The sequence below is a fragment of the Pleurodeles waltl genome, chromosome 1_1, assembly GCF_031143425.1.
Source record: "Pleurodeles waltl isolate 20211129_DDA chromosome 1_1, aPleWal1.hap1.20221129, whole genome shotgun sequence".
In the NCBI taxonomy this organism is placed as follows: Eukaryota; Metazoa; Chordata; class Amphibia; order Caudata; family Salamandridae; genus Pleurodeles; species Pleurodeles waltl.
Genome location: NC_090436.1, coordinates 717,556,665 through 717,583,107, shown reverse-complemented (window position 1 = coordinate 717,583,107; position 26,443 = coordinate 717,556,665). Strand labels below are relative to the sequence as shown.

The window sequence follows — 26,443 nt, the reverse complement described above, 5'->3', positions numbered from 1 at the left end:
GGCTTCCGCTGATTACCCAAATCAAAATTATCAGATTTATCTTGCATCCCTTGCTCTTTGTCTGGTGTCCCGATGGGTCCCCTTTCTAACGCACCATTATCACAGGGGTTAAACTGGGCTGGGTCTATTGAGCTAGAAAGGAGAGCCAGGCGAGATCTGGAACCATTAATCACCATTTGTTTAGGCCACTAGTATTCGTGCTTAACTCAGCGTTCGCCATCTTATCTGAAGGAACTGGATGCTTATTTTTTTATATTCTGCATAGATCTTTAGTGAGGAGCGACCCTCGCTCTGAAGGTCTCGGGGAGAACGCCGCATTTCTGGCAAGAGATGGCACACCAGTACTTGAGAACCCTCTTTTGAGTAGTCAGAGACACCTGGGGAGCCAAAAGCCACACCTGTCACTACACAGGCTGCTTCTGTGACTCCCCACTATGCTCTGACTGGCCTTCCTGCTAGGGAGGTGTACTTCACTGTATTAGCAGTTTTTACTTTCTTTTCTTTTTTTTTACTAATTTCTCTCTCCTGCTGTTTTTAGAGGTGGGGTGGGTTCCTGTATATCCCTTATGGGCACTTCTGGAGAAGACCTCCTCCAACTCCCCCAAAACTTATCCTGTTGCCCCTGTGCCTTGCAGCTTAATTCCTTCACTTTAATGTCCTGCTCGGTTGTGAGTACATATATCTTTTTTCCTTCCCCTTTTTTATCTTCTTCCCTTCTTCCTTCCTTGATTATTTAGCTCTACTAGTTGTTTTAGTGGGGTTGGGAGGGAGGGCAGTGTCCCTGGCTCACCACCATTCCTTACTAGGAGGGGTCCGCTTCTCACGTGGACTGGGGGAGTGCTCTTGCTGTAGACCGCTTTGCCCTCCATCCGCCACCGCCCACCTCTCCCTCTGTACCTTTGTGCGTTGTGTGCGTGTGTTGCAGGAGCTCGAAAACAATATCGGCATGGGCCACAAAGATTTCCAGGCTGCCTCCTCCTCTGGGCCAGTTCTACCTAAGAAAACAAAGTGTTTACTGAGCTCACACAGCAGAAGCGTTTGCCCTTGCTCTCAGCTTCCCCTCTAAGCTGACTGACGTCTCAGCCGCGGCGCATGACGGGAGCTCTTACACGGCCGTCTGACTCCCAAGGACTTAACTGACAAACAGTTGATCGCCCACCTGGAACTCTTTTATACGATCAGGGTAGAATGCCAATGCTCCTTTTGGTCCAGGCAGTGAAGTCTCTCCTCTTACTTAGAGGGATTTGGGGGTGCGTAAAAAGTAGATAAGTTGATGGATTGGCCTACATGAAAGGGCACAGCCAATTTTGGCAAAAAGAAGGCCTAGTGTGAAGCACCACTTTGTCAGCATAAATGGAACGGTAGGGTGGCTTAGATGATAATGCCTCCAGTTTACTCACCCTGAGGGCAGAATTAATGCCCACAAGGAAGGCTTTTTTCAAAGTGAGAAGCCTGAGAGGACAATTATAGAGAGGTTTGAAAGGAGAGCCGTGCAGAAAATCTGAAACCAAATTCAAATCCCATTTGGACAAAATGAGTGGGGATTGAGTGAACATATGTGTAAGGCCTTTAAGGAACCTATTTACAACATGGGACTTAAACAAAGAAGGTTGATCAGCCAACCTCCAAAAAGCAGAAACTGCAGGCAAATAACCTTTCAGAGTGCCCAATAGCAGAGCCCTGCTGGGCCAGCGAAAGTATGAACAGCCGAACCTCAGATAGAGGGGCAAAAAGGGAGGCAACAGAATTGTGTGTGCACCATGCCACACATTTTTTCCATTGACAGGCATATACCGTTTTGGTGGAGGGACACCTGGTTACCAAAGATAATGTTACGGACTTCAGACGGAAGGTCAAAAACTGTCTACTGTTGCCCCTCAATCTCCATGCAAGAAGGTAGAGAGTGGACAGGTTTGGTTGCAGAACGCTCCACTGCTGCTACAACAGAAGATCCTCCCAAAGAGACAGTCTGATCGGAGGATAGATGGACATGCTCAACAGTTTGGGATACCATACTCTCCTTACCCAGACTGGAGCCAAATAGATTACTTGGGCCTGTCCTTCTTGATTTTCTTTGTGTTGGAAAATGGGTTATTGGTAGGGCAGGTAGGTACCTACACCTAGCAACAAGCCACAAACCTCCACATAAGTACAGTTAGGTCTCAGTAAATTAATCCCAGCTCTACCCTTGGTAGCTTGGCATCGAGCGTCAAGGCTTAACTTAGGAGACAAAGTGTAAAGCATTCAAATATCACAAAACAGTAATTAAATAAAACACAGGAAACAGTTTAAAAATCCAAAACCAATTCATAAAAATAGCTTATATTTTTATCTTTAAATTGACACAAAAACGATTAAAATCGGTTCAGGGGAACCGGAGATATGAATTTTTAAAGTATTATTATTTTCTAGCGCTTAGAAACAAAAAGCGCCAATCGGGTCATCTGGTTGCACCAGGACCGGGGCAAAGTCAAACTTTCAGGCCGACCGCGATGGAGCCCTGCTCGGCTACAAGTCGCAGGTGGCCTCGGTTAAAAAGTTACCTTCTGACTTAGTCTCTTTTTTGATGTTTTTCTTCCCCGGGACGAACCTGCCAGTTGGATCCGACCTCCTGGAGCCCTTGTCTGGATACGCGAAGTCGGTTTCCTCGGTGGTGATTTTTACCTTCGGACTTAGTCGTTTTTTCGAGATGAAAATCCTTCGACCGGGGTAAACCTGGATCTTGATCCGACGTCCGTGGAGCCCTTCTCGGATACGATGGCTTGAAGGTCCCGGTCAACTTTTTACGTTCGGACTTAGTCTCTTTTTTGGATGTTTTTCTTTACCGGGACGAACCACGAAGTCAGGCCGGGTCGCGGTTGAGGCAAGCCGGCTAGAATTTCCGCATCGGGTCGGTCACTTTATGGAGCTTTTTTTCAAAAATTCTCCAAACTTTTCCAAACTTCTGGGGCTTCACCCAGATGTTCTTTTAAGGTTCTTTTGGGGTCCACAGCTCACCCCAAGGGTCCAGAAGTTCTGTGATGGTCCTTGGGAAGTGCGGACTTCAACTCCCAGAATGCACCTGGCGCAAACTCCTTTTTGGCCACTGGACAGTGGTCAGCTGGTCACTTTTTCAGGAGTTGGTGCAGGGGACTCTGGATAGCAATTTTTCACCTGTAGCAAACAGGGAGTCCCTCCTTGAACCAGTGGAAGCCAGGCAAAGTCCTTCTTGTGGTGAAGCCCAAGTGTGCAGCTGGTGCAGTCTTTCTGAGTGCAGGGTCCAGGTGCAGGCCAGGGGTCCAGCAGGGCAGTCCTTCTTCTCCTTGTAGTTCCTTCTTCTTGAAATTTGGTGGGGATCTGAGGCGTGGGTGCAGGTCTGCCAGTTTTATCCTTGCTCCTGGGTGAAAAGCAGGGGGGCCCTGGTTCTCCAATCAGGGACAGGGTCGTCCCCCTGTGATGACCACTTCCTGGGAAGTGTGGCAAAAATCCATCCCAGAAGGCAACAGTCTCTAAAAATCCAAAATGGATGAATCTGATTTTTGGAGGAGAGATCTGGCTGAGCCCACCCACTGGTGTGGCTAAAAATCATAAACACACCCCTCTCCTGCCCTCTCCTAATCTAATCAAGGGGGCACCTAGCTGTCTGGGTTTGCAGGATGTGGGGGTGTTGCTGGGTGCTCCAGATGTCCTTCTCTGCCTTTGAAGACCAGTTTGGCATCCCTCCCCCTTCCTGCCTCACCATCTGCTGAGGGGAGATTCTCTCCCCCAAGCACATTCCTTTGTGTGAAGCCAGGCCACTTCACACCTCATTAAAGTAGCCTGGCAGAAGCTGCTGCAGGCTGGCCAATCAGAGCACAGCAGCAAAAACAATGCAGAGCTGAAATTGGCAACTTTTTAGGTAAAGTCTAAACATTTTACCTGAACTGGTTATATTAAATCCAACAACTGGAAGTTGTGGGATTTATTATAACAATCAATTTGATACCAAATTCTTGGTATGTAACATTTAAGGAGACTTTAAAATTTAAAATAAAGTCTGCCCATTCTAGCCTATGAAGGCCATTTACTTCAATGAGGGAAAAACAAATTTGGCTGTTTTTACCTCACCAGGGCTTGTAAATCTATTTTTATAAAGTCCCTGCTTATAGTTACATGGCACCCAGCCCTAGGGGCACATAGGGCACACCTTAGGGGTGACTTATATGTAAAAATAAGGTAGTTTAAGACTTTGGAAGTACCTTTAATTCCAAAGTCGAATTTGCATATAACTTTATTTTAAAAGCAGCCAGCAAGGCAGGCTTGCTTTTAAAATGACACTGGGCACCTCAGCAATGCACCTAGGTGTGCACCACCTATGCTGTGGTCCCTAAACATACATGCCCTACCATATACTAGGGACTTATAGGTAGGTTAACTTAGCCAATTATAATTAGCCTAATTTGCATATCCATTTTACACAGAGCACTGGCCCTGGGACTGGTAAGCAGTACCCAGGGCACATCCAAGAGTCAGTAACCACCAGTACCTATCCAGAAAGAGTGGGGGTGATCAGGCAAAAAAAAAGGACTTTCCTACACTGCCCCCCCCCAGATGAAAGGTGATGGGTACTAACCTACACCCTGGTAGTCCTCATCAGCTAAGTGGAAAAACCTGGAAAGGCCATCTGCATTGGCATGAGCAGTCCCAGGTCTGTGCTCTACTGTGAAGTCCATCCCCTGTAGGGAAATGGACCACCTTAACAGTTTTGGGTTCTCCCCCCTCATCTGCATCAACCATCTGAGAGGTCTGTGGTCAGTTTGTACACGGAAGTGAGTGCCAAACAAGTAAGGCCTCAACTTCTTCAGGGACCAAACCACAGCAAAGGCCTCCCTCTCAATGGCACTCCATTTTTTCTCTCTGGGGAGTAGTCGCCTGCTGATGAAGGCAACTGGGTGATCATGGCCCTCTTCATTAACTTGTGCTAACACTGCCCCAATCCCTTCCTCTGAAGCATCTGTTTGCACTACAAATTCCTTGCTATAGTAAGGGGCCAGTAACACTGGTGCTGAACACATAGCCTGTTTTAGGGTGTCAAAAGCTTTTTGACACTCTGGGGTCCAAATTACCTTCTTGGGCTGTTTCTTGGAGGTAAGCTCAGTTAGAGGGGCCACTATGGTCCCAAAATTTTGAACAAACCTCCTGTAATACCCAGTCAGGCCAAGAAAGGCCCTGACCTGAGTCTGGGTTTTTGGAGCCTCCCAATCCAGGATAGTCTGGATCTTGGGCTGGAGAGGTTGTGCATGGCCTCCACCAACAAGGTGGCCCAGGTACACAACAGAACTTTGCCCTATCTGGCACTTGCTTGCCTTGATAGTCAGGCCTGCTTGAAGCAGGGCCTGAAGCACTTCCTTCAGGTGGACCAGGTGGTCCCTCCAGGTGGAACTAAATACAGCTATATCATCCAGATAAGCTGCACTTAAAGATTCCAACCCAGATAGGACTCTATTCACCAACCGTTGGAAGGTGGCAGGAGCATTTTTCATCCCGAAGGGCATCACCTTGAACTGAAAGTGGCCCTCTGGTGTGGAAAATGCTGACCTCTCCTTAGCTCTTGGACTTAAGGCAATCTGCCAATATCCTGAGGTCAGATCAAATGTGCTCAGGAATTTGGCAGCCCCCAACCTGTCAATGAGCTCATCAGCTCTAGGTATGGGGTGAGCATCAGTCCTAGTGACTGCATTTAGACCTCTGTAGTCCACACAGAATCTTAATTCTTTCTTCCCACCTTGGGGATTAGCTTTGGGCACCAGTACCACTGGACTGGACCAAGGACTATCAGAGGGCTCAATTACCTTCAGGTCCAACATCTTAGCCACTTCAGCTTTGATGTTGGCCTTGACCTGGTCAGACAGCCTGTACAGCTTGTTCTTGACAGGCAAGCTGTCACCAGTGTCAACATCATGGACACACCAATTGGTGAGTCCAGGGGTCAGGGAGAACAGACTAGCAAACTGTCCCAAGACTTGCTTACAGTCTTGTTGTTGCTGATCTGTCAATTTGGGAGAGAGTACCACTCCCTCCACTGACCCATCTTTTGCCTTTGAGGACAGGAGGTCTGGCAGAGGTTCACCCTCCTCCTCCTTCCCTTCATCAGTGACCATCAGCATGGTCATGTCTGCCCTGTCCTGGTGGGGTTTCATCCTGTTTACATGTAGGATCCTGTGAGGATTCCTGGGGGTGCCAAGGTCCACCAAGTAGGTGACCTCACCTTTTTTCTCTAGGATTGGATAGGGCCCAGTCCATTTGGCCTGTAGTGCCCTAGGAGCCATGGGCTCCAAAACCCACACCAGCTGTCCTGGGTGATACTCAGGCATGGTAGCCTTTTGATCATGCCAGAGCTTCATGAGCTCCTGACTGGCCTCCAGGTTTCTACTTGCCTTCTTCATATACTCAGCCATGCGAGACCGCAGGCCTAGTACATAATCCAGCACATTCTCCTTGGATTCCTTGAGAGGCTTTTCCCAAGACTCTCTCACCAAGCACAATGGGCCTCTTACAGGGTGCCCAAACAGTAACTCAAAGGGGCTGAATCCAACCCCCTTCTGTGGCACCTCCCTGTAGGCAAACAGCAGGCATGGGAGGAGGACATCCCATCTCCTCCTGAGTTTGTCAGACAAACCCATGATCATGCCCTTCAGGGTCTTATTGAATCTTTCCACCAGACCATTGGTCTGTGGATGGTAGGGTGTGCTGAACTTATAAGTAACACCACACTCCTCCCACATGGCTTTCAGATAGGCTGACATAAAGTTTGTGCCCCTATCTGAGACCACCTCCTTTGGGAATCCCACTCTGGTGAACACACCAAGTAGGGCCCTAGCCACTGTGGGAGCAGTGACTGTCCGGAGGGGTATTGCCTCAGGGTACCTGGTGGCATGGTCCACTACCACCACAATGTACCTGTTTCCTGAAGCAGTTGGTGGGTCTAGGGGACCAACAATGTCAATCCCCACCCTCTCAAAGGGAGTCCCAACCACTGGCAGTGGAATCAAGGGAGCCTTTGGCTTGCCCCCTGTCTTGCCACTGGCTTGACAGGTGACACAGGAGCTGCAAAACTCCCTGACTTTTTCTGACATTTCGGGCCAATAAAAATGGTTGACCAGCCTGCTCCAGGTCTTGGTCTGTCCCAAATGACCAGCTAAGGGGATATCATGGCTTAAGGTAAGGAGGAATTCTCTATACTTTTGGGGGACCACTACTCTCCTAGTAGCCCCTTCTTTGAGGGTCCTTGCCTCAGTGTAGAGAACTCCATCCTCCCAGTAAACCTTGTGGGTACCACTGGTATCCCCTTGTTCTTGCCTGGCAGCAGTCTGCCTCAGGCCCTCAAGAGTGGGACACTCTCTTTGTCCCTGGCACAAATCTTCTCTGGTGGGCCCACCTGCCCCTTGCAGTTCTGCCAAGTCAGGCAGAGTTTGCAGGGAAGGTGTCCCTCCCTCAGAGTTCAGATCCTCCCACTCAGGGTTGGATTCTTCCTGACCCTCTGTACTTGTTGGGGCTGGCAAGCCAGACCCAGTGCCTTTTCTCTTTTTCTTGGAGGCTTGGCCCATTGTTCCAGGGTCCAAGTGTCCAGCATTCCCCTGTTGTGCCGCCTGTGACCTGGTCACAGCACACACCCATTCAGGGAGGTCCAGCATCTGTGCATGGACCCTTCTCTCCACTTCTGACCACTCAGATGCTTCAAGATCATTCCCCAGTAGACACTCTACTGGGCGGGCAGGAGCTACAGCTACTTTTTTAGGGCCAGTCACACCTCCCCATTCCAGACTCACCATAGCCATGGGATGGAGTTTGGTTCTGGTATCTGCATAAGTCACCTGGTGGAAGACACCAGGTAAGACCTGCTCTGGAGAAACCAGCTTTTCTGTGACCATTGTCACACTGGCTCCTGTATCTCTCAGAGCTTCCACTTCAGTCCCATTGACTTTAGGCCTCTGCCTATACCTCTCCATGATGGGAGGTAAGGTGGCCATAGTTGCAATGTCCACCCCACCCACGGATACTAAGGTGACCTCAGTGTACCCTGATTCCACCCCTGGGCCAACTTCCACCCCCAACCCTACACTAGCAATCCCCTGGGATTGCCCACCAGTGGGGGGCTTCTTGGTGCAGATAGCATCTTCTCTTTTATGTCCTGGCTGATGACAGTCAAAACACTTGCCGGCCTTAGCAAGCTCCTGAAACTTTCCTGCTTTAGCAGGATCATAATTCTTTCCCTGATACCCTTTCCCTTTAAAAGTGAATTGGCTCGGGGCTCCCCCTCCCTGAGAAGTTTTTGGGGACTCTTGTGAGGACTCTTTGGGTTTTTTGTCATCTTTCCCCTGGTTCTTCCCCTGAGAAGAACCATGTCCTCCCTTTTTCTGATCACCCCCTGGGGGTTTCTGGTTAACCCTAGTTCTTAACCAGTCATCTGCTGCCTCCCCCAGCTCTCTGGGGTTGGTCAACCTAGAGTCTACTAGATACTGGCGGAGCCTCTCTTGGACACAATTAGTTGGAAGGTGCTCCCTCATAATCAAATTGTACAGCCCCTCAAAGGTACTTACCCTGTTGCCCTGTATCCAGCCCTCCAGTGCTTTTACTGAAATGTCCACAAAGTCCACCCAGGACTGGGTGCTTGTCTTTTGGGTGTCCCTAAACTTAAGCCTATACTGCTCTGGGGTTAGACCAAACTTTTTAGTCAAGCAACTCTTCATACTGGGGTATGAGTCTGCATCCTCCCCACTCATGGTTAGGAGCCTATCCCTCCCAGAGTTGGGAACTAACTCCCAAAGGAGTGAACCCCAGTACTGAGGCTTGACTTTCCTCATCTGGAGGGCCCTCTCAAAGGCCCCCAGCCACTTATCTATGTCATCCCCCTCTACATAGGCAGGAACCACCCCTTTGGGTAATCTGGGGGCAAAACCCCCACCCAGGGACACCTCAGTTTCTTTCTCGCTGCCTCCATCTTTTTTTTCTTTGCTTGCCCACTTTTTCTTTTCTAGGGCAAGCTTATCTGCTTCCAAAGCTATGTAGGCTAGCTGGGCTTCCAGCTCTCTTTCTCTGATGGATGGGTTCTCTACTCCTGAAAGGACCCCCTTCCTACCACTAGCTTTGGGTCTGCCCCTAGTGACTGTATCCACTGAGGACCGTTCCTCCTCTTCCTCACTTAGGCTCGGATGCCTTCCCTCCCCTGAGTGGTTAGAGTTAGCATCTTCCTCTTTTTCTTCCTCCTCTGGAGCTTCCTCTGTCTCTACCTCTTGGGCCTCAGCCCATGCTGTCAGGGATTTAATCAGGATTTGCTTCCTGAGATCAGTGGTTGCAGGCAACCCTCTCTCAATACACAACCCCCTAAGCTGGACTATTGTCAGTGTGGGTAGGCTAGCCAGATCAAGCTCCATGGTTCCCTAGTTTTGTGTCAACAAAAACTTTTTGCAAAAATTGGTAACAAGAATTTAGAAAAATTAGAAAAATTCAATAATTGAAATTAATCCAAATTAATTAAAAAAAATTGAAATTAAAAATTAAAAACAATTTTTGCACTAGGACAATTTAAAGGATTTTTAATTTGTTTTATCTAAAACTGTAACGTGATATTGAACACAAGTACAGGATCCCGTCGCTGCTTCCAATTATGTTGGAAAATGGGTTATTGGTAGGGCAGGTAGGTACCTACACCTAGCAACAAGCCACAAACCTCCACATAAGTACATTTAGGTCTCAGTAAATTAATCCCAGCTCTACCCTTGGTAGCTTGGCATCGAGCGTCAAGGCTTAACTTAGGAGACAAAGTGTAAAGCATTCAAATATCACAAAACAGTAATTAAATAAAACACAGGAAACAGTTTAAAAATCCAAAACCAATTTATAAGAATAGCTTATATTTTTATCTTTAAATTGACACAAAAACGATTAAAATCGGTTCAGGGGAACCGGAGATATGAATTTTTAAAGTATTATTATTTTCTAGCGCTTAGAAACAAAAAGCGCCAATCGGGTCATCTGGTTGCACCAGGACCGGGGCAAAGTCAAACTTTCAGGCCGACCGCGATGGAGCCCTGCTCGGCTACAAGTCGCGGGAGGCCTCGGTTAAAAAGTTACCTTCTGACTTAGTCTCTTTTTTGATGTTTTTCTTCCCCGGGACGAACCTGCCAGTTGGATCCGACCTCCTGGAGCCCTTGTCCGGATACACGAAGTCGGTTTCCTCAGTGGTGATTTTTACCTTCGGACTTAGTCGTTTTTTCGAGATGAAAATCCTTCGACCGGGGTAAACCTGGATCTTGATCCGACGTCCGTGGAGCCCTTCTCGGATACGATGGCTGGAAGGTCCCGGTCAACTTTTTACGTTCGGACTTAGTCTGTTTTTTGGATGTTTTTCTTTACCGGGACGAACCACGAAGTCAGGCCGGGTCGCGGTTGAGGCAAGCCGGCTAGAATTTCCGCGTCGGGTCGGTCACTTTATGGAGCTTTTTTTCAAAAATTCTCCAAACTTTTCCAAACTTCTGGGGCTTCACCCAGATGTTCTTTTAAGGTTCTTTTGGGGTCCACAGCTCACCCCAAGGGTCCAGAAGTTCTGTGATGGTCCTTGGGAAGTGCGGACTTCAACTCCCAGAATGCACCTGGCGCAAACTCCTTTTTGGCCACTGGACAGTGGTCAGCTGGTCACTTTTTCAGGAGTTGGTGCAGGGGACTCTGGATAGCAATTTTTCACCTGTAGCAAACAGGGAGTCCCTCCTTGAACCAGTGGAAGCCAGGCAAAGTCCTTCTTGTGGTGAAGCCCAAGTGTGCAGCTGGTGCAGTCTTTCTGAGTGCAGGGTCCAGGTGCAGGCCAGGGGTCCAGCAGGGCAGTCCTTCTTCTCCTTGTAGTTCCTTCTTCTTGAAATTTGGTGGGGATCTGAGGCGTGGGTGCAGGTCTGCCAGTTTTATCCTTGCTCCTGGGTGAAAAGCAGGGGGGCCCTGGTTCTCCAATCAGGGACAAGGTCGTCCCCCAGTGATGACCACTTCCTGGGAAGTGTGGCAAAAATCCATCCCAGAAGGCAACAGTCTCTAAAAATCCAAAATGGATGAATCTGATTTTTGGAGGAGAGATCTGGCTGAGCCCACCCACTGGTGTGGCTAAAAATCATAAACACACCCCTCTCCTGCCCTCTCCTAATCTAATCAAGGGGGCACCTAGCTGTCTGGGTTTGCAGGATGTGGGGGTGTTGCTGGGTGCTCCAGATGTCCTTCTCTGCCTTTGAAGACCAGTTTGGCATCCCTCCCCCTTCCTGCCTCACCATCTGCTGAGGGGAGATTCTCTCCCCCAAGCACATTCCTTTGTGTGAAGCCAGGCCACTTCACACCTCATTAAAGTAGCCTGACAGAAGCTGCTGCAGGCTGGCCAATCAGAGCACAGCAGCAAAAACAATGCAGAGCTGAAATTGGCAACTTTTTAGGTAAAGTCTAAACTTTTTACCTGAACTGGTTATATTAAATCCAACAACTGGAAGTTGTGGGATTTATTATAACAATCAATTTGATACCAAATTCTTGGTATGTAACATTTAAGGAGACTTTAAAATTTAAAATAAAGTCTGCCCATTCTAGCCTATGAAGGCCATTTACTTCAATGAGGGAAAAACGAATTTGGCTGTTTTTACCTCACCAGGGCTTATAAATCTATTTTTATAAAGTCCCTGCTTATAGTTACATGGCACCCAGCCCTAGGGGCACATAGGGCACACCTTAGGGGTGACTTATATGTAAAAATAAGGTAGTTTAAGACTTTGGAAGTACCTTTAATTCCAAAGTCGAATTTGCATATAACTTTATTTTGAAAGCAGCCAGCAAGGCAGGCTTGCTTTTAAAATGACACTGGGCACCTCAGCAATGCACCTAGGTGTGCACCACCTATACTGTGGTCCCTAAACCTACATGCCCTACCATATACTAGGGACTTATAGGTAGGTTAACTTAGCCAATTATAATTAGCCTAATTTGCATATCCATTTTACACAGAGCACTGGCCCTGGGACTGGTAAGCAGTACCCAGGGCACATCCAAGAGTCAGTAACCACCAGTACCTATCCAGAAAGAGTGGGGGTGATCAGGCAAAAAAAAAGGACTTTCCTACACTTTGGAACTTGGGGCAGAAGTGGTATGGGCAGAAAGGCATACAGGAGGCCGGAGCTCCACTCGAGACAAAAGGTGTCGCTGAGCTATTGCTGCCTTGAAAACTTCAATGTGCAATAGTGCTGACATTGGGCCCTCTCTGTGAAAGAGAAAAGATCTAACCAAGGCTCTCCCCACTGCAGAACAAGATCTTGTGCCACCTTCACATGGAGCCATCATTTGTGATCTGGTAGGCATTTTCAGCTGAGTTTTTCTGCTCTGGTCTTCACGGAGCTTGCCAGATGTTGAACCACCAGGGAAATACCCAGTTGTTCCAGCAACGTTCAGAGGCACAGAGCCTCTTGACAAAGGGTCCACAACCCCACCGCGCTCTGCTTGTTGCAGTCCCATATGGCAGTCGTGAACACCTGTACTGTCTTTCCCTCAACAGAGGAAAGAAATGCTTTCATTGCTAGCCGGATTGCACAGAGCTCCAACAGGCTGATGTGTTGTATGGATTCCACCGGAGACCAGATGCATTTGATCCCCACTTCTTCCAGATGGCCGCCCCATCCATGGAGTGGTGTATCTGTCACTACTGTCAGATCTGGTTGGGGAAAGAAGAGGGATCTGACTCTGACCCAATCGCGGTTCATGAGCCACCACTGCAGATTTTGTGCAGTTCCCTCTGAGATCCGGACCTTGTTGGAGAGACTCCCCTGATGCTGCACCCACTGGAACTTCAGGTCCCACTGCAGAGCTCACATATGCCATCTGGCATATGTCATCAGCAGGATGCAGGGGTACATGAGGACCATCAGCCTCAGAGTAATTCATACCAAAATGTAGGTTAGAGGCTGAAATATTGGTATCATAGCCTGAATATCCTGGACATGCCGCTCGGGACGATAAGCCTGAAACTGCTGTGTGTATAGAACAGCTCCAATGAAAGGGAGCATCTGAGAGGGAGTCAGGCACATTTATAGTGAACATCAGCAAATGCAGGTGGTCCACTATAGTCTGGAGGTGGGAGATGACAACCTGGGGTGAGCCTGCCTTCAGCAGACAGTCATCAAGATAGGGGAAGACTGAGACCCCTGATCTGCGCAGATCAGCTGTGCACACCACAATCATCCTTGGGGTGCTGGTAAGTAACATCTGTGGGTAGGCAGAATGGGAATAGGGAACAGCCCGAGCCTCCTCAGGGACCTGTGGCAGCACTTATGCAACGGTGTCCTACAGCGTGTGGGAATAATGGCTGGTGGAAGAAAACATTGTCTTCTCGATTATACCAGCCTCTTGGATTCCCTATCCGGGGATGAGGAAGGGAATGAGCTGTGGAAGGTGGAGGCTTGGATAACAAAGCTCTCAGGGGTGGGGTGTTGCATCAGAAATCTTAGGTTGCCCAGACCAGGGTGATGGCAGCGGGCAATAGTTCTGTTCACAGGAGCCCCTGTGTTGGGTTTGGACCAGGTTCCCAGTAGGGCATTTGCAGGGACTTCATTGAATGGGAGCAGGGGTTCGGAGGATGAACCTCCAGTTTGGAGCACCTGTCAAGAGGTAAGTCCTGACTATCACTGAAGGCAACTCAAGATTCAGGACCTCAGCTGCTCTTCACACCACCATAGAATAAGAACCTTCCTCCTCCGTAGCCACGGTGAGAATGCATCCCAGTATCTGGAGCGGTACCCAGTCCGCTGGCTTCCCCCTGGTCTGAATGCCAGTCCATATATTCTTCAGGGTGTGGTATTCGAAAGGGTCCAGCGACCCCTCCCATTCATCCCCAAGGCCTAGGCAATAAGCAAAAGTCTTAAGATACAACCTGGAGGCACGTCTCCAGCTGGAATTGGAATTGGCATATGGTGCCGATCCGGCTCTGCATCAGGACCAGCGCCAGGGAAGGTTGAGGTGTCTCAACCAGTGTCGCTCTAGATCCAGAACTGGATTCTTAGGTGCCCCTTGGTGCGGGGGGCTGGAGCTGCCGCTGTGGAACCCAAAGGGGCCCCTATTGACCCCATGGGGCTGAAAGGCTTTCCAGCTGGGTGGGACTGGGCAAAAATGATGCACATGGCCTCATAACATTCTCAAAGTTAGGTGGGGGTTACTCCGGCTCCCAGAAACTCAGGGAGGTGTAGAGTGGGTCCAAGCACAGGTTTCTCGGAACGAGTCCTAATGCGCTGATGCCCCCTTCATCTAATCGACTGACAGAAGAGGAAAAGGCAAAGCACACTTTGACGTCTTTTCTTGTGCTTACCCGAATGTCCAGTGGAATTAGATTAAAAAAAGACGAATTTGGGCTCTGTGATTGATCTCAGGACCTTCAATGCAACTGAGATGTTGACCTGTGTGGAGCCGAGCTCCAAACCACCATCAGCTTTATTGACCGCTCGCTCAGAGCCTTTGGATTCATGGCCCAACACACAGAGTCTGACTTCAGGTCATGGTCACGCTCCGAACACCAAAGGCACATGAGGTGCAGGTCTGTCACTGACATCGCCCGACGACAGGAACTGCACGTCTTGAATCCGGTCTTCCTAGAGGACATCCTTGAGGCACCAGGAGTATAGCAACTTAAAAAAAGTCTCAACAAAAAGTAAAAAAGTTGACTGAGGAGTAGTTCTGCTCAGATCAGCGCTTGCTGACGTGGAAAGAAAAGAACTGTCCTCATAGTTGTCCGTGTGCCAGGGTGGTGACTATATAGGATCCGCAACATCATATGTAACACAAATGATGCAGATGATAGACGCAGAGCCGATTGACACCACTTAACAGCACACCAGGGTACTGCTCATGAAAATCTTCTGGATCGAGTCTGACACCTGGGGAGAATTCAAAGGCAAGGAATCTGCAACTAGAAGTCTCTATCATATTAATAAAATATATACATTTGTTAAGGAGATCTAAAGAATATCTATATATATTTTTTAAACATAGTTAGTATACATATTTGTACAGAGAACTACACACATTTAAATACATACATACATGTTTACATACATAGGTATATGCTGTACATTAAAGTTTGGGTATGGTGGTTATGCAGGAAAAATCCAACTCTTGAGTAGTCTTCTGTAGAGCAGATAGTTATCAGTGGAGCTTATATTTGGAGGTAATGAATTCCTTAGTTTGGCTGCTTAAACAGAGAAAGATGTACCACCTATAGTTTTTTTCTTGTATAGTGGGGTTTTGAGGAGAGGTGCCTATGTGGAACAGAGGTCCCTATGTTGATTTTATTCCTGATGAAATGCGTTCCTGTTCCATTTATTGTTTTGTGGGTCATACAAAGCAGGTTGAAGGTGGATCTTCTGGCAACTGGTAACCAATGTAGGCCCTCAAGGCAGGGGAGATGTGGGATTGTGGCTTTAGATGTAGGTGTATTCTGGCAGCAGACTTCTGAACACATGGTAGGCTTTTCATAGTTGTAAAAAGTGATCTGTGGTAGAGGTAATTGGCATAATCAAGTTTAGACAGTACAAGACAGATAGTAGTCTTGACTTTGTGTTGCAAACCTAGGTGGGGGAAGATGCATCTCAGAGTTTTCGTAGTAATGAATCTTGATCTCACCTATTTGTCACCTTGGGTATTTATTCATAGAGTCTTTGTATTAGAGTGTCATGGTCAACTGTGTTTAAGGCAGCTGAGAGGTCCAAGAGAAGAAGTGCAGCGAACCTGTTCTGATGTACTGTGTTCTTAAGGTCATCCCAAATGGTGAAGATGCCTCCAGTTTTTATAGGAGTATTTGTCTTTTTGGAAACTTAATAATTCTTATTTCTTCACCCTAATTTAAATTATTTTTTTGTCTATTTACCAAGGCTTTAAATGCCACTAGTGAACCTACCATTCAGGCATCTTGATTTAAACGGATCTGTTTCTGTATTTAAGAAAGGAAATAAGGATTATTCTCATGAAAAGGATTTTGACTTGAACAGAAGATGTGCATACCTTTTCAGATTTACAATATGGATTTACATTTGGGTTGGGTACTTCAGAGCAATGCCTTAAGCTTCATCTGTTCATTGAGAAGTATGCTGTCCTCAAAAAGGGTTCATTATATCTGGCATTCATGGAGCTGAGCTTGTCTTTTGAACAAGTTATTAGGCCAAAACCTTAGCATCCTTTTGGCTTCTAGGGGAGATGCCCCTGGTATTTTGTCTTTTTTACAGCATCTTCATGTTGATTTATCCACAAGGGTTAATTTTAGTTCTAAGGGTAGTTCTAAAGGTGAATGCACAGGAATGTTTAAATTGGCCTGGGTATTCAAGATGGGTGTGTGTTAGTCCCTAATGTATTCATGTTATACATAAAATATTTAGCATCCCATCAGATAAATGGGAATAAGAATGTCCCCCATGTATGTTACAAACAATTCCTGCTTTAATGTATGCAGATGACGCTGTACTGAAAGCTAGGACAGCAAATCCTAAAAAACTCATTAAAGACTTTGGGGGTTATTATGACCCCGGCGGTCGGAGATAATGTGCCAGTAGTACCGCCAACAGGTGGGCAGTCCTTACCGCCATTCTTAGGACATTGTCGGGTTGGCTGAAGCCAATCTGCCAATGTACCACTCCGACCGCCATGGTCATAGAAGCCGCCGGGCTGGAGATTACAATCTCCAGCCCGGCGACCGCCATTGTGCCGCCGGCGGTATCATGACCCTGCCTACCGCCATGGTTTTCGTGGCAAATGTAAAACCATGGCAGAAGCCCCTATCAGTGACAGGGAATCCCTTCCCTGTCACTGATAGGAGGCCCCCAACACTCCCCAGACACCCCCTCGCCTTCCCCCCTACATCCATGCCCCCCATACATACACACACGTAGACACACGCTCATCCACACATACATACATGCATCCATTCATGCACACATCCGCACACACATCAAAACATACATGCAGACGCATTCAAATTTCCATACATACACGCACTCACACACATTCATACACACAGTCACACACTTTCATACACGCACGCAAACAACACTAAACACACACCCGCCTTCACGCACGCACTCATACATGCACACACACTCACACACACACACACACACAACACCGCCCCTCCCCACTTACCTGGATCCAGGGTTTCTTCCGGCAGGGCGCGGGACAGGGTGCTGCGACCGACAGCAGTGCCCGCTAGCAGAACACCGCCAGGCCGTATTATTTTTCAAAATAATACGGCCTGGCGGTGTTCTGCTAGCGGGCGATGCTGGTGGTAGCAGCACCACCTTACCACCATCCAGCAGTCTGGCCACAGCCGGATTTCTGCCCTTCCAGTGGCGGAAATACGGCTGGGGTCATATTATGGCGGATGGATGGTAGCCATGGCGACGGTCTTTTGGCGGGCATCACTGCGGCGGTAGGCGGTTTTTCCCGCCATTGTCATAATGGGGGCCAATGTCTCCTGTATGGATGATCGTGTTCTTAATACAACATTTTAGACTTTTGCTAGGGTTGCAGGATCGAAATACTCTATATCTTGCAATTTTTCCATCAAGGTTCATCTCCTTCAGATGATCAAGGTGTTTTTGTATCTGGCTCTGGTCTTTAATAGTGCAGCTTGCTTGACTGAGCTCTTCTCTTATAGATGAAAGTCATTCATATATTTTTTTCTTGTGTGTTCAGTTTTGCAGCAGGCTAGGCAGGAAGTTTCTCTCATACATGATCAATTTATAAAATGAAAAGTGCAACTCTGCTGCCTTCTATGGTACTGGGGTTTAGGGGTAAGTGAAAGAGAAAAAAGTTGCCATCAACTCTTATATGTGCCTCAAGGCGGCCCCATTTTTATTTTATTGCTGCTTTATGTTCTGTAATTTTAACTTAATTTTCATTTATATCCCAGTCTTATGTGGAACGTTTGTACTGATTTTATGGTTCACAATTTAAACAGAAAAAAATGCAATTCAAGTAAAAAATGTTTAGTTTAACACTCATCAAATTGTTTTTAATATGTTTTTATTATCACACACACTAATTTGCTAAATTTGGTAATAACAATGGGCATCACCAGGTTTCTGTGGATAACACTTTGGTCAAAGTTTCAATTTGGCTCCAGAACTTCTAGTGATTTCAGTTTCTACTTCTGCTGATAAAGTTCTATTGTTTATTTTATAATATTTTGTCAAGGAAATTAGCCATAAATTGAATGTCCTACCTGTTCCCCTTGTATGATTGAAGTCTCCTTTGATGACTTTGCATGATTTTCCATTTCCATTGCACACACCACAATGATCTTCTCTTAGCATGGACCCCAATATACCGTCACAACCAACTTTCTAGAAAATAAGGATAGGGAAAGAATTAATTTTATGCATGTGTAATCTCTAATTTATATTTATTTCATACAACTGTTTTATTACATTTTCCTACAAGATTTCCATGCAGAAGAAGTACTACACTTTAAACCTATTTAAGCTTTGAACTCTGACACAGAACATTACTGGTAAATATCCAAAGATATCCATAATAATCCTGGTGTTGTTATTCACAGCAAAAGTGGTTTATTTACAGTGTAGCCTTCTCTGTCTACGATGGTTATGGCGTGCAGAAATGATGGAAGTTTTGAGGATAAAAAGGATATTGATATCTAGTAAAACAGCTACTTTTTACATTGCTGGTGTAAAATGACTTATGATTCATAGCCGTTTATCTTTGCAGATCACATATAATATTTGTTATTATATATGTTTCCACCTGTAATAGGGGGAAACTTTGAAAGGTATTGAGGAGCTCTAAGTGTAGCTTACAAATTAAAGGCAAGATTATTACAGAGATATACAATTTAAAGTAATTAAGTAACACAATTCGGAAATAGTTTGGTATATGTCTTGAGTTTGAAATGCTTTAGAAGTAAGAGTTAATATACAAGACAGAAATTGCTCATATGAGCTCATGATTGTCAATTGGATTCAGAGGTCCTACATAAAAACATTCTAAAGTTATTAGGGGGTTGTTAACCACATGATTGTTCTGAGCTTTCACTGAATATTATAATACTCTGAGCAAACAGATGTCCTTGTGAGCTATACTTTGCTGGTGCTATACTCATGCAATGTTTGCATCTTGTAATTTGGGAGTCACCTTTTGTAAGTCTCTAATCATGTTCAGATTCACAAGGAAGTTTGGTTTGCTCTGCCTTCTAACTAAAGACTGTGTTTATTACATTTGTACATTGCATTGCTCATTTTTTGAGGTTGCAAACAACTTTGCGACTGGTACATGTCTCAAAACACTCAGATATCAGGCTCCTCATAGCTTATGCCAAACTCTTCTGGAAGGGAGACAGCCAGTTTAAACTTTCCCACTCAATGCAGTACACTCCATGGCTGAAGACAAGTTAGAGGGTGCTGAAAAATATTTCCCATATTCATCAGATTTTAATGCCTTCTGATTCCGCTAGAGGTGACTTCAAAAAGCCTTGGCTAATAGACAGAGCTGTTCATTTGAGGTCAGACAGCAATCTGACCAGAAAATTGACCCCCCCAGCTCACTCTAACTGTGCATTTACATATGTCTTTCTCTTTACCTACAGAGAAGAACATCTAGAATGGATTGAACTAAACATTATTCATGTTCGAAAGAAGTGGTCCTGTAAGGAACAGTTCAAAAGCAATGATGCAAGCAATTAATTGCCTGCACAAGCTTTGAGACCAATTTCAAATGACATGAAAAAGTCAAGACTAACTTCACTCCTATGTTAGGTATCAATTACTCTTGCATTGTCTGACAAATTCACAACAAGGTTTATGTGCTTAGTACTTCCTTGGCTCAGAGCTAGATATGACATACGCATCTGTAGACACAGAAAAACAAGTTCATGGGAGATGTCGTAATTAAGAGTATCTTACTTCAGAAAATGCATGAATACCACTAACACATATCTAGAGTAAGGAAAAAAAAAAGAACTTTGCCCAATATGCAATTTATACCTCTACACAAAGCTGTGCCCAATATGCAATTTATACCTCTACACAAAGCTGCAATATACTGGTGTTTTTCTGATATATTGGTTGAACATTTAAGTAAATTATGCACATAATACATTACACACATAAGTTCTTAGTACAAGTATTATTTAGTTTGGTAAAGTTAGAGAGCTTTAGAAGCTTTACATGCAATATGAATAACAGAAATATCACCTGACATAAGGATGGTGGTCTAAGCATCATTTAGAGTAAACATTTCTTCATGGGGTGTAGATTTGGTATTTGGACAAAATATTGAGTTGAACACATCCGAAGACAGAAATATAAAAAAAAACATTGTAATAGAAAAATGTTGTGAAGCAGGAATATCCTTGTCAAGAATATTGTTTTGTCATGTAAGTAATATGGTTGTTAAGAATATTGTTGTCATTAATATCGTTTTCAAGAATAGAGTTGTAAAAAATATTGTTTTTTTAATAATTTTATAGTGTCTTAGTTTGTATATGAATTTTATGTTTTACTATTGTTCATATATTTGTTATTAATTTGTTTAAATATACTTTGTTGATTTCAGGTTTTTAATTTAATTGCTAATAGTCATTTATAGCGTTGTAGCGGGTTGTTGGGTTTGGAGGGAAGTTTTAAGTAAGTATGTGATTGATATTAATATGTATTTTATGTAATACTGAATTAATGAATTTATATTTTACGTGAGGATTACTATGTTTGTAGGGGTACAGGGTGGGAAGTTAATTAAGTAATGATTACAAATAATAACTATTAAAGTATAGTAAAATATTTAATTAATTAATAATTATCAAAATTGTGTAATAATTGTATAATTTAGTTATAGGTATGGGATGCTGAGTTTGTAGGATTGTAGAGTGGGATGTTAACTAATAAATAAATAACAATTACTTACTCATTGTTAATTAATTATGTAATTCATTATCAATTATGTTAATTGTACTATACTAATTTATTTTAGTTATGTTTTAGATGGGGTGCTAAGTTTGTAGGGGTAGAGGGTGGCAAATGAATTATCTTCTAACTAAATAACCAATATTTCTTAATTCAACACTAATTATTACATTGTTTATGAGTTTTGTTAATTGTTCATTTTTTTATCTATATATTAAGTCAAGTGATAATGTTTATGTGCGGAGTTTTATATTTCCTTCAAATTAATAGGGTTATTCAAATTTGTAACGTGTTTGAGGTAAAGTAGTTTACTTACACTTTCCTTACTGTTGCACCATTTTAAAAACATTTTTAATTTTCTTTGGTTGGGAATGCATTAAATATTTTTTAATTGAATTGTTAGTATAGGGCTGAAGGAAGAGCCTTGGGACACTCCCCACATCAGTTTCTTAGTCTCTGAAGCATATGCTTCATCCAGACCATCTGTTCCTGATGTGCCAAGAAGGGACTCAAGCAGCCCAAAGCAGAGCCCATCACTACCAAGTGCTATAGCTTGTGCAGCAAGATGTTGTGTTGAAAGCTGTGGACAGGTCAAGTAACACCAATACCACATTGAGGTCTGAGTCCAAGCTAAACCTAATGGACTCTGAGACGTCTAGAAGAGCTGATTCGATGCTGTGCCAGGCTCTAATCCCTGATTGGGAGGGGTGAAGCAAGTTGCCCTTATATAGGAAGGCGATAAGCTGTAGATTAACCAATACTTTCAGGACCTTTGCTGGTGCTTGGAGTAAGGAGACAGGTCTAAAGTTGGCCAGAGACTTCGGGTCTGCAATCGCCTTTGTAAGGAGAGGGGTGACATTAACTTGCTTGCAATCCTCTTGTATTGTGTCCGTCTGAAGAGAGGTAGTAAACAGCTCATGATAGACTGGGTCAATAATATCCCCTATTGATTTCAAAATGTGGTGAGGAATGGGGTCCAAAATAGATACTGATTTACATTTTGAAAAGGTGGAAACCACCACCTCAACTGAAGGAACCACAAACGTCGACAATTCAGGACAGCCAGGCGGGAATAGCTACCATAGCAGATTCAGGTTTTCAGGATGAATTATTTGTCCCAGTTATGTTAGGCTGCATTTTGAGGAATTTGTACTAAAAAAAATCATCACAAAGTGCCTGTCTAGGCTCTAATGGGGGAGATAATATTTTTGGATCAGTAATCCTGGAGACAATTTTAAAAATCTTACTATCATTTTCTACTTCTTCAATGCATTGTGTGTAAAAAATGCCACAGGCTTTCTGAATGTGATTATGATAGGTTCTTAAGGCTTTTTTTAATTGGTCTTATCTTGTTTGAGATAATGCCTCTTCCAGACTCGCTCCAGTTTTTTACAAGCTGCTCTTTCCTGGGCCAACTCCACTGAAAACCAGAAAATATAGAGATTCTTAGTAGCCTACGTATTTCTTCTAATAGGGGTTACCAAGTCGGCAGCCTACTATGCCATCTCTGGTGGCCAAGTCCCTCTACATAACAGAGCATAGCATTTCTGGTTTGGACTCCATTAGAGTATTCCTGAGCTCCTCCAGGGATACCCTGCCCCAAGCCGTCCTCACTCAATAGAACCATTGGGCGTGGTTCCTTAACTTGGTCAAACTGCCACGAAAAAGGCATTACATAATGGCCTGACCATGACACTGGGAAAGGGTCTCCCATTTCAAGTGGGCATTCGATAAAATACCATCAATGGCATTACCAGCTCTGTGTGTGGTACCCGTGACAGCTTGATCCCGGTTAAACAGGGCCAGGATTTCTGCCAAATGATTCACAAGAGGGTCCTCAGACTTCTCTAGGTCCATATTAAAGAAATAAGAAACACATTTAGAAGTCAATGCTTGGTCAAGAGAGGCTAGGAGATCTACCGGATGCCCTGGGGGATGGTAAACGAGCACCCCTGAAAGGGAGAGTTGCCCTCTAATCAATATTTTTAAAGCCCAGGGGTTCTGCTCCCTGCAACTCATCTGTTTTAAAGGTATTACATCTAAAAATCTTTTTGTAAGTAATGACTACCCCTCCACCTCTTTTTTCAAGCCTGTCTATATGGCCTCTAGTAAAGCCACATGCAGGTCAGGGCAGGAGGTCTCATCCAGCCGAGTTTCAGTTAAAAAGAGCAGGTCAATGCTCTCATCCTTTAATATGTCAAAATATCCAGGGTATGTTTATACAAGGAGTGCATATTCACTAGTATCACTTTCAGCTCACTCGTACATTTTTGAGCCGGACATCCTGCTAGCAGGTTGGGATAAGGTGTGAAAACTAGCCCTGCACTTATAACAGGACATGGGGCCTGCACACTCTATGATAGAGGGGCAACATCCCATAGTATCTCCCCCCTCATACCTTTTAGGACAGCTGCAGAGTAGGACCTTACATCTGCTTCCTCAGTCTGTACACCTTCAAAATGGCTGGTGCTGGCCACGTCTGAGACATGGACGGGCACAGACAGGCTTGCCTTAGGCACACGTTCTGTGCGTGTCCACTGCGCATCTGCACTGAGGCTATATTTTTATACTAGATAAGACTCTAAAAATGGCAGCGCCTGCTTCCCAGAGCCACCAGCCCCTAAACAATCTAAGCCCAATTACAGGTCACTGAAAGAAAATCAGGGAGAGTGCATGAAACGCCCCTTATATCAATTAACGGCACAGTTCGCAAGCATCAGTTATTGTCAGTATCATTACAAGCAAAGGTGAGACACAGTTTAATGTACAGCAACCAAAAAAATAATATTGTGTTAGCGAATGCAAGAACGAGTAAAAATGTCCCAAAAAAGCTGACTAAAAACAGGTGTTTGAACCTTTCAATAAAAAATAAAAATTCATTTTATAGCCTACACTTAGTAAAAAACAAAGCGTTAAGAGTTAAAAAGATAAATGATTATCAGTTAGCAGCTTATAAAAAATCAGCAAAAAGGATTAGTGAGACCCAGTGCCACGCAAGGTATTTCTATAGTAGATAGGACTGCCACAAAGCACAGCAGTTACTGGCTTTCTGTGATTTTTCTATTTTTTGAACAAGCATAACGTTAAGCTACCGTCCAGGCAGTATAAAATCTGCCATCAAGCAGGCCACAGTAACGCACTTTTTAATTTCTTCTAACATAAAAAAACAGGTACATATCACTGTCTTGAGCTGTAGAGGCCAGCTTTTTTACAGCTCTAGCTTCTATTGAAGAGTCAGTAGTCTGATGGGTTCATAAGCGTGGACTTGTATAAAGCCCTTTCATTTACCTATAACAATAATCCTACACTAAGCCTCAGTCTGATACCTAGTCCTACCACATTGGGTCCCAGTCACATTTCGCATAGATGTTCCCCACAGTAGTCAGGCTGATCATTCAATAAAAAATAAAAAATAAATAAAACAGTCGCTAAACAAGGCCTTGAGCTTAATCCTTGTCTAAAACGTTCAAATTATCATGTCACATGTTTAGCCAAATAGCGTCAGGGAAGTGTGAACCCTACACAGCTGCCCTTCAACCACCAGCCCTCCCCCCCACTCCTATGTCACCCATGTGTACATCATCTGTCACTCTACATCACTATATCTCTGAGGGGGAACCAGAAAGCCTTAGCTGTCCTTTGTAGAAAACTAGAGTGCTTGCTGATTAAAATACTGAACTAAGTTGGCAAAGGGACCAGCTAGAAAAATATTTAATCCTCTATTTTGAATAATTACTAAAAAGCTCATTCACTGGTGAAGTTGGACGCTTAATGAATATTAAGAGAAACTACTTTTTAGAAAGCTGGAAGTTTCTAGAGGCTAATTGGCATTAACTCTTCAGCATCCTCCAGCCTGTGCTCAGTTTAGAATAGGTGTGAATGAGGTATTAAATACCTTCCAGGAGCAAATAGGCTGACCTGAATGGACACAGATGACTCCTCTGAACACCACAGAATGTTCAAAGTGTGAGCTTTGAGCATCCTGTGACGCCACATTGCTAAATCCCACTTTACAGGTCTGTTGAGCCACATGTAACACTTGGGGCACTATTGAAAGGGATAGAACAAGATACCAAGACAATTCGTCCGTATCCAGTCTATTTTTTGAAGGACCCTGCTTTTTCCTACTAGACGTCTGTCTCTGAATTTGTTGTGGTTATGGTACCTGCTTCAACCTACATTACAGTGTTAGATGTGGGGAAGACACTGCTGATTTCTATATGGCTCTCCCACACACACTCAGACCTCAGATCCCAAGTTTATAGTGGCTTTTCCGATCTTGAAAATGCCCTGACATGGTATTTTGAACCTGGTAGTAAGGCAAACAAGAAAAGAAAAGTTGGTATGGTTATACCCCAGAACATTTACCCTATTGGTTAGGGTATGCCCAGGAGTCACCTCCACTGACTAGGTGGTGTCAGGCATAAACGTGGCTGAAAAACAGAAGTGATTGGGTCTGCTCTCTGTGACCTGAAAGGAACCCTGGAGCAACGGACCTGCTCCCCCTTGTTCCCAGGGCAAAGAAATGGACTTCAAAGCTTAGTTGACTGACATCCTGTGTGGCTACAGGGGAACCACAAAAGGCCTTTTTCCCGAAAGTGCCAATCTGACAATTGGCAACTGAACTTGAGTGAATATGCTGTTGGATTGCTTGATACCCTGACAGACTCTAAATGCCCTCCCCTGGAATTCTGGGGGCCTTAGAAGTGTATTCCTGTGCTTAGACAGGACTTAAAAGACTAAGGGCCCTAAGCGGTCCGAGGACCGCCAAACCCGCAGTCTGACTGCAACACTCCTGGTGGTCTAAGCACCAGATTACAACCCTGTTGGTCAGACCACCAGGGGAACACCGCCAGGATAAATGGATCCTGGCGGGGTGGTGGTGGTTCGGCTTGTAACCAGCCATGGCGGTGGTGAACTCAGCACTCCCTGACTGATTGCCACCCCACTTTCTGACAGCTATTTCATGGCAGAATGCCAGTGCTGGGTACCACAGGGATACACCTGCACTGCCGATGCATGGCATGCCAGTGCAGGGGGTCCCGTGCCCAGCACCATCAGACTGTGTGCATTCCAATGGTGCTGGATGGCCCCCCTGTGTGGCAGCATTGGACTTGGCTCCAAGTGGAGCCAAGTTCAATGCTGTAGCAAAGTTTCCACTGGGCTGACGGCTAGAAACCTTGTAATGGGTCTGGGTGGGAGACTGCCAGCTCTGTGGCAGTCTCCTCATAAGGACTCTGGCAGTTGGGTTTTCAGACTTCCAGACTCGTAATCAGTCCCTAATTCAGAAGGTAAAACCGTTGAACAGGATAAACCTTGTTGGTGTATCCAAGCCACGCTCCATTGAGGTCAGCCTGAAATTGCACCCTAAGTCTTGATCTTGAACATTCAAGTACTTGAAACTTTAAAAATGTAAAAATGTATAGCTCCTTTTCCAATAATTGCTTTCTTTACATTTTGATATAATTTTGTTTAATACATTCTATTCTATTTGTCTGAATTTTGATTTGGTGTTG

General features: G+C 44.9%; 1 protein-coding gene across 2 annotated transcripts in view; it reads right to left on the bottom strand.

The window, feature by feature from the left end:
• Positions 1-26,443, bottom strand: part of ADAMTS19 (ADAM metallopeptidase with thrombospondin type 1 motif 19) — a 1,141,020-nt gene that overhangs the window by 287,002 nt on the left and 827,575 nt on the right. For both annotated transcript variants that reach the window (XM_069227292.1, XM_069227293.1), the window contains one exon: positions 18,236-18,356. In XM_069227292.1, coding sequence (XP_069083393.1) covers positions 18,236-18,356 — 121 coding nt within the window. The remainder of the gene's footprint in view (positions 1-18,235; positions 18,357-26,443) is intronic.